This window comes from Bombus bifarius, unplaced genomic scaffold (genome assembly GCF_011952205.1).
Source record: "Bombus bifarius isolate JDL3187 unplaced genomic scaffold, Bbif_JDL3187 scf7180000008288, whole genome shotgun sequence".
In the NCBI taxonomy this organism is placed as follows: domain Eukaryota; kingdom Metazoa; phylum Arthropoda; class Insecta; order Hymenoptera; family Apidae; genus Bombus; species Bombus bifarius.
This window is the reverse complement of record NW_022884571.1, coordinates 770108-779647: the sequence shown is the minus strand read 5'-3', so window position 1 is coordinate 779647 and position 9540 is coordinate 770108. Positions and strand designations below refer to the sequence as shown.

General features: G+C 33.9%; 1 protein-coding gene across 1 annotated transcript; it reads right to left on the bottom strand.

Annotated features, from left to right (window-relative positions):
* Positions 1–2514: 2514 nt before the first annotated feature.
* Positions 2515–9453, bottom strand: LOC117212325 (transportin-3). Its single transcript, XM_033457064.1, has 18 exons — positions 9332–9453; positions 8940–9167; positions 8435–8638; positions 8195–8352; positions 8011–8083; positions 7823–7954; positions 7532–7749; positions 7148–7442; positions 6845–7080; positions 6607–6746; positions 6345–6536; positions 6035–6273; positions 4630–4770; positions 4358–4569; positions 4126–4282; positions 3881–4048; positions 3684–3796; positions 2515–3615 (listed from the first exon to the last, which is right to left on the bottom strand). Exons 2-18 carry the CDS (start codon positions 9054–9056, stop codon positions 3555–3557), a joined length of 2856 nt encoding a protein of 951 aa, XP_033312955.1. The 5' UTR covers positions 9057–9167; positions 9332–9453; the 3' UTR covers positions 2515–3554.
* Between the last annotated feature and the right edge of the window lie 87 nt (positions 9454–9540).

The following is a 9540-nucleotide window of genomic DNA, read 5'->3' as shown; positions in this document are numbered from 1 at the left end:
ACCTCGACTCGTCTAGCCCGGACGCCCCTGACGCCGCACCGTTTCCCACCAATTTTACCCCGATCCCTCTGTTGCACCTTCGTGCCATTGCTCCCCCACTATCGCGACGTAGAATACCACCACTACGCACCACCCGTTTGAAACTTTTTCTCTCTACTCTCCACTTTCTACTCTACTCTACTATATACACATTTACCCTTTTCTCATTCCATCCCCTTTCTTTTTTTTTGTGGTAGAGCTTTCGTTCTTCTCGTCCTACGGTCAAATGGTCGCGTTACCCCTCCAGCAACGACCTTACTCCCTCTACACCTGTTTTACACCCGGTGACCCCCACCCTTTCATTTCTCTCGTACTATCTCTGTTCGATTCTTCTCTCCTCTACGTTCGCGTCTACTCTTCTCGTCTCGTCGCGGCCTTCCGCGCCCCTGGAAGATCGGCAGACAGCAGTCTGACTGTCTGGTTGCCCAGCAACGCGCCGTTGCCCGTCGCCGTCGATGAGAGATGGTGAATTTAGCGATAGTTTCGTGCTGCATCTTGCATGAGCAAATGTTAGTATCATAGGCCGGTAGGGAAAAAGTTGGATAACATCATTATCACCACAATAGGTAGAATCTAGGTACTTTGCAATGAATCGCGAATCAATTTTCCTCTGTTGAGATCATTTAATGAACTGTTTTCATCAATATTTTAACGATGGATATATTTGGGAAGATTATAATACAATGCGATTAATGTTGTGAAAATTCTTGTATCCTAGTTTCCTTGTATCGTCTAGTATTTTTCCTTAATGTCAGCGATTTGTATGTTGAACGGTAGCTAGTAAAGGTAAAAGAGTTCATTCGAGTCCTTCCTTTGTAGTGAAGTATTTGTTGAAACAAGCAAACGTTACTGGGAGAATAATCCAAGAAAGAGACATAACGGTTCACATTATTGTTTTAGTCTAGAAGTAAATTATGGTTTTTACAAATCTATTTTGTAGGAGAAAAAGGAATTATGATATACGCAAAAGAAGATTTTGAAACTCTATTGCGAGAAACATATACAGTTAGGAAGGCGTCGAACCAGTTCGTTGGTATAATGACCTGCACTCGTAACTTTTGCATTCTTTCTTTGTCTTCTTCTAGCTGACGAGAAATTGTGTTGACCGAATCAACGCTGGGTAAAGTAGTCACAATATATCGTATCAGAGAAAGTCGTGAATGGTAGCACGGTAACATGGAACACGATATTGGTTAACAATACGCCTTGGTATGTGTATGCATATAGAGGTATTCATCAGTCAATGATTGAGCAAGTTAAAGCCCTTCTATTGATACATGGTACATGTGGGTGCTAGTGGCCGTTGTACATCGGCGCTTATAATGAAACAGTACGCTGTAAATGACATTTCTACGATGTGATAAAGCTAAGCTTGCCGTGATTATTATATTTATCGTTTTCTCGAAAGTTACCTTTCTACGTTTAAAAGATACAAGATTTAAAGAATCCATACTATAGTATCGCAGCGCATTCTTAAAACAACGGTCCACTGTATTTTTTCTTTACATTTGTTTGCAAAGTGACTTCCAGTCTTTAAAATCAAAATCAATCAAGAACGACATTCAAAATTCTAATGCAGATAGCAAAGATTTATCTACTGTACAACTAGTTTATTCGACAACAACATTCCTTTGTTAGAAACCAATTCTTCAGCTAATAAGGTTCGATTGTGTGTGACTCATAACGCAACTGAGTGACTCAGACCCCGAGACTGTTAGCAATATTTCGAGAAGACGTGGCATCCGAACCTGAATCATAAGAATATCGCTAGAACCATCGAATACCTGTATCTAGTACCGGACATACACCCGATATCTATATTATCTTTTTATAGCGTAAAATCTATATTAAATAACATATCAACTCATTCAATAAAAAATTAAATTTCAAAACTTGACATTCGTCGATACTTATTTAATTATTAAGATGTTTATCTAGGTATTATATTTATTTTGTGTCAGAATTATTCATCAGAGGTTGCAACAGTTATTTGTGTAACGTTAATAGTCATTGGTCAAACTGATCGTGAATCATTTCAATACTTGTTTTATTACATAGACTTTATTATTATTTTAGTTACGCGTGATTTTAAAATATAAAAAAGAATTTTGATCGGTATGTATTAAAAATTCGTTATCATAAAGTAAAATAATTGCATAAATACTAAAAATAATGCTCATCATTAAAATATTCTTACAGTTTAATTATTTCCATCTTACATCGTAATTGATTTTCTTATTAATATCAATGCTTATTTTCATTAATTTATCTGTACATTAACAATTTATAAGAAGTGAATTATTTGTAATGTTATGTAATAATTATGTAAATTATTTGTACAAGGTAACCATTGTGTAAAATGTATATAGTTTTTATTTATGTTTTCATTGTACGAGTTGCACCATTACGTGCCACTTTGTTTCAAAACACGTGATTAGAATTATATTTCAAGACAAATTGATAGAAACATTAACATGATTTAGAACTATTGAACACTTTACTTTCAAATGTCTGTTCATACAATGAGAATGCAGGATACAAATTTGTTTCCCAATAATCATTATCACATAACAGATCTCATTAGACGTGATCTACATATATATAAAATTATATTTCGCGAAACATGTGAAAAAGATACAGAAATGTGAATAAGTTGTATCATGTAAAATTCGTACATATGTTTCATTCCTTGTAACATGTATGCACAAGATGATTTACATTGTAATATTAGTGATCTATTCTTAAATACTTTAACATGTTATTTAGATGTTTACTAAAATTCCTTTTGCAAAGTCTGTTGCTTGCTCTCCATATTATTATAGTCATATAAAGAAAAGTCGTGAAGCATTAAAAACATAATTGTAAAATATATTTTAAAGAGTGTCAAATCGAATACCATATCTTTTATATTTTGTATGTAATGTAATAGCATTCCATTATGGGATTGTTCGTGTAAATAAAACGGAAAGCAAAAATATATAATCACTCTGATTTTTTAATGTTTACTACCTGCACTTTATCTACAAAGTATGCATAATGTTATTTCAAATAGTTGACTAGATACATACCTAATATAATAGGTAATCCGGATATTCTTTCTGATGGTTATCATATATTCGAAGATTATAGGAAACAAATGCAATAAAACTATATTAATAGCAACATAAATAATTGATAAATGAGCAGTGTGTAAAATTCTATATTTAATACATTTTTTATGGCAAAAATATGTATGTTAAAAAAAGTTATTAAATACAATGTTTGTGTGCAAAATTAAGAAACACATATTACAAGATGGTTGGCTTATATTTATCCATTTTACATACTTTGTGAAGGAATGTGTAGATAGTAAACAAATACAAAGTATTTAAAAATTTGCTAATACATTTTTACAGCACAGACTTACCATTTCACAATAATTATTTTTCTTTAATACCTTCAAATGGAGGGTCCTGGAAGATCTTTGCTGTTTACAATTTTGTTATCTTTAGTCTTAATTTTTACATTAAAATGTATCAGCGATACAAACGTGCAAAATTGCGTAAGGCATGAGTTATCGATTTTGGTGTTTCCGCTCTGAAAGAAAATTTATGTGAAATTCCTGTACTTCAAATACAAACATAGTTAAAAATTATTTGCTATACCTTACAACCGTATTATGAAATTCAAACAGCTGCTCAGGTTGTGCTGTAGGAGAACCACCTGCATTTTGTGATGGCATAGTCTTAATGGCTTCTTCTAACCATTTGGATAGTAGCTAAAGAACAAATAAAATTTTAATTGTAAAGGAACATAGTGAATCAACTAGTAGGCAGAAATTACTAAGAATTAGTGTTCTTACTTGTCTATTAGTTTCAGAAAGTTCATGAAAAACATCTGCTACATCAGGTAACATGTAGGACGATAATGAAAGCACTGTTGCATGAAGAAGCCTTATGACTAAAGTTTGTCCTTTTTCTTTTAATATGCGTTGTACTAATTCCTGTCGCATTGTATAATCCGTCTGATTCTTGGATAAAAAATAAAAATATCAATAAAAGTTTATTATTATTAAGTTATAAAATATCAAGTTTCATTATAAGTTACCTCATTGTTGCGACCACAGTGCAAAAGATCATAAAAAAATTTCATTACTGAAACAGTTGCATCCCTATGGTCTAAGCTACAGGCCATTAAGGCACAGTCAATTATACTCTCTATAACGACCGAGCACAGGAAAGGTATTGGAGCTCTTTGAAGAAACCTACCATTAAAAATAAAGATATTTTTACATTTGAAAAATGAATATATTATTGTGTTATTAATAAAAAGTATATACCTGGCACATAATCTAAACAGATCATCTACTGTATCAGGGTGATGTTTTATTCCATCTTGTTGTTGGAGGATATTGAAAGTAGGTCCAATAAATGCTTCCAACATTTTCAATAAACCAGGGACACATTCCGAATCTATGGCGTATTCGTCAACTAATATTGAACCAAGATATAAAAAGCAGCTATGTTGATGAGCTGCGTACAATTGCACAATCTAAAATTCCCAAAATCATTAATAGAGTTTTATAATCTAGAATTTATTTGCTACAGATACCTGTTTTACAAGTGGCTCAAGAAGATGGGCAGAATCTGTTCCTACACAACGAACAGCAAATCTTAAACAGCGGCAACATCTCTCCATTACTTTTGCATCATGTTGATATGTTGTACATACATTTGATAATACAGGCCACATCTATATATAAAGATGAAATTGATATAAAGAGAGATTGTCTTAAGAGAGTCATATATGTCGGGTTTACATTAGAATTAGGGTTAGGGGCGTAAAGCGAATCTTCGTTTGGACTACACGTCGTCGTTATGCAATAGAGAAGACATTGGCTAGTGCAAATACGATTACCATAGAACCGGACAAGTAACCGTGGTAATTAGATACTCGAGAGACTAATGACAATGATCCTAGGTTCAATAACGAATCCGCAATAACGCACTCGCAAAAAATCTAAGTCGGATTCTGTGTTAATATTCGCTGACCGTAAGGAGTTAATCCTTTTTTGTCGATGAGACCGCAAGAGAGAATGACTTTCCGTCCCGGTGATACCCCAGAGGAAAACTATGACGGGGTGTGTCTAAGGACACGAGATCATCGGATTCGTCGGGGACATCCTACGTTCGGAAAGTAAGGGAAATTGACGTTGCTGCTAATTGGCCAATCTCCATATCGGTAGTTAGAAAAGGATGCTAGCTGCCCTTGAGGGAGGGTTGCTAGTGGGAGACGTCGTTCGTGGAAAAATAGGTCTCTCCTGTCTTCCCGTAACTGGGACAAAGACTGTGTATCTGTTGAAGGATTTTAGGTAACTAGATATTAGTGTTTATGACGGTCCTCAGGCTAGCCGATCACGTACTGTGGAGACGCGTCGACATCTGGTAAACATCCTGCCCGGAGAATAGGATCTGCGTGTGGCAAGCTACGGGACAGAAACCGTTGGAATGTTTACTGCCACGTGCCGCTACAAATCTTTCTTTTAAGGAGAGCTACAGGATTACTCAATGCCTTTGTTAGATGGAGAGTTCGTCCCGTTGACCGCGGCTACGTTCGGCGACTAATTGTCGCCTCGAGCCCAAGCTCATTGTCACAAGTCTCAAACAAATACAATTGGTTAGAATGACGGCAAATCGTTTAGTTACAACTGTAGATTTTAATTACAACGTTTTTATGGATTTTCCCGAGGTTTCAGAGGAAAGGCACCGGTGTCCTCTTATCTCCGACACGGCCATCCTGACTATCACACGTCCTCGGGTGTAGTTAAAATATTGGGTATTCCTAACATTAAATTTGGTACAATCAACATTAGTTACAACTTAATTAAATGTCAAATAAACCAAGGGTCCAGTTCGACAACAGGATTTTGCTCGAGGTTTCGGAGGGAAGGCACCGGTGTCCTCTTATCTCCGACATATATTATTATGTAAATCATATTGTAAATCATAAAACGTACTTCGGTAACAGCATTTTGACAAGGGTGAGGTTTAGGATAACTAAAAAAGTCCAGATCAGTATGCCTAAATATAGTGGCTAATCTGTCTAGCCATACCACAGGGTCAGTCTTTGTTCCTACTTCAATTGGAATTCTACGTTCCATAATTTCACATAAAGGTCTAGCTTGAAACCAACATAATTCTTTCATGGCCTGTCTAAGATGATCATGCCTCAAATTTGACATGGTTAATGCCACTCCTGTTTTCAAACAATAAATGTTACATTATATCGTATTATAATTTTGTTGTATAAATAAATTTTTATCTTACCCTTAAGTAAACCAATGGCAGCATCGTTGCTGATAGCAAAGCTGTCAAGAGAACCTGCTATTTGCAACAATCCTGGAAAGTGTAAAGCCATGTCTGATGGACAAGCAGTACATATACTTAATAATGCACCACAAGCTGCACTTCCCAAACCTTTTTGACTTAGGCAAGTCAAAAGAAAATTTAAAACAGGTTCTACAATATTAGTTTCAAATTATGAAATAAACGGAATAAGACAAAAATTATAATTATCTATAAACATTACCTAAGAACTCTGGATGACTTTCTATCCACTCACAAAGTTCTCCTAATAAAAGTATACTTGTATGACGAACAGCTATATGAGTATTTTCTGGTAAATTTAAAATAGCCTCTACTACTTTCGGCACTACATCATTTTCTTTTCTGTAAGTGAATATTATAATAAATGTCAAATTATAATAATCTTATTCAGTAAAAGAATAATTTCATCGTATATACGAATTTTTATGTTAAAAACTTACGGCAAAATATTTTTTGCGACTGCTTGCATTACAAATAAAGCAGCTTCGGTCGAATCCCATGTAGGTACATGATTAGGTTGACCCTGTGGTCCTGGTCCACCCGTCAGGGACGAAAACATTTGCCGGAAACAGTGACTGCTTCCAACTACAAATACAACGTCTTTTATCAGATCTGAAACACGATTTCTGAAATCTGCAAATTCTTCTCCACCAGCTCCCTCTTCCACCAGACCCAACTGTTAAAAGGAATTACATATAGAATATCTTCAAAAAAAGATACTTTTGAATATTATATTTACTTACATGATCTGGTTCCATTTGACAATGCCTGCATAATGCTCCGATTAATCTTTCAATATGAGGACGGAACACTGCATATAGGTCTTCACTATTTTTTTGGTAGAGAATTGTATCGGATAAACGGTACCATAGATTGAAAGTTATCTGCGCCACTTCATAATCGTGATGTCCAACACACACTAAGACAAGGTCAAGAATTTTGATAGCATAATGTTGCTTTCCTCCTACACTGCCATTTGCCATGGTTTCCAAAAAAGTTTCCGCTAATTCCGTAAAAATCCGACAATAATTTATCGATCTACATAATTAATACAATGATTATGTAAATACTTAAAGTAACCTTCAGTTCCATTATATCTCTAATTATATAAAAGAAATAAAATTTACTTGTCCATATCTTCATGTGCAACAGACAAATGATATGCTTGTTCTAAAGACATTACACTGGTAAAAAGAAATAGCTGTAACTGTTGCAGCTGTATATTAGATTCACTATTATTGTCCCGATTGCTATTACTATCTTCTTCCAAAACTTGGAGAATTACACATATACAATCTGCAGCTGCTTCATGTAATTGAGATCCAGTCATATGATTTCCAAGTATCTAAACAATGAGGTATAATTCTGCATTTGAAATTCATCTAAAGTTATTGCTTTCTATTTCTGAGAAAACATACCTGAAGAGTATATATAATTACATCACTTGTAGGTACAAGTGGTATAGCATGTACTGCAATCCAGCTTGTAAAACATCTAAGAATTGTAACATGAATTTGTACATTCTCTCCACCATTTTTGAGACACATTTTCTGGAAATACAACAAGAATTACTTACAATAGAAAAATACATCTTCAATCTACTTACCAAAAATTCAGTAACTGTATCTGCACTTGCATTAAGTTCAAGTAATATATGCTGTCTGCGATTGGCTCCTAATCTGTACAATGTAATACAAATTTAAAAAAAATTATTTTCAAATATAAGCAAGAATATGAAAGATTGTTTATAAATAGATTGTACTCTAGATTTTCTTTCCATCTTTATATACCTAAGAGATCTTGAATTTACTTCTTCTGGTAATACTGTCATTACTTCAAGTAATGGCCATAAACTAGCAGTTGATCCACCAAATCTATTAATTAAATCGACAACTGGTTTTTGCCAAGAAGACATTTGCAATGCAAGGTCTGCCAGTGCTAGACACAACTATAATAATGATCTTTTCTATTATGATCACATATAAAAAGGTACACATATAATTGATATGTTAGAAAAAATATATATAAACCTGTGTAACAATAGCAGAATTGGTATGTTCATTAATTTGTGATATGTGATTCATTAAAGAATCTCTCAAAGAAACATGAGCTTCTGCAGGTAATTCTTGGAAACATAGCTGTATTTTAGTACGCATTGTCTGAGCAGCAAAATAACAAGATTGAACATCTCGCTTTTGCTGCAACATTTCATCCGCTATCTTCCATGCAAATACCTAAAAAAGTCATATATAATATAAAACATAATAACTGTCACAACTTTCTTCTTATTTTTTATATCTTTTTTATTGCATGAAAATTACATGCAGTAACGTTAAAAAATTATAATGTAGAATTCGAGTCTTTTAACATAAGGTTAGAAATTGTTTGATCTGTCCATATTTTTCAATGAGAGTTTTATACATTTGCATCGTACTATTATCAATAACTGTATAGTTCGCATAGGAAGATGTACACGCATATAAGAACAAAACAGTATATATTGATTACAAAAATGATTGCTAACAAGTAACTTACTGATTTTTGTAATTCGTCCAACCATTGAGATGTTTTTCCTGGCCCCGAAGGATTTGAGTTATTATATAAAGAATATACAGCCTGGTAAACTGTTTCCAGGTCAGGCGGAGACTCCATTCTTCAAAAAATATTTATTTTCCCGGTAATATTCATACAGTTAATCCCTACTGACAACAGATCACTCGCGTTTGGTACCGCGTTACATCCAACCCAATCTCCAAATCCAACCTGTACAACCACAAAAAAGTTCTTGTTCACACCATCAGCGCATATTCTGTTTTATCGACTTACAGCAAATAATATTTTCTATCAAAATCTGATTGAATCAATTATTGAAAATATCTACAATTAGAAAAATAGTTACTAATAAAAAAATATCTTCTTTCTGGTACCTTATATGTGATTTCGGTTATATGATCAGCTTATAGGTTGCAATTAAAATTACGTTGACTTTGACTGTTATACTTCTATCAATTAAAATTCAACTATGAGATCGTTATACGTATATCAATTGTTTGTATGAGATATATAGGCATAAAGTGAAAGATACTAACACATAATAAAGTAATGACTGAATTTTGATCATATCCTGTTTGAATTA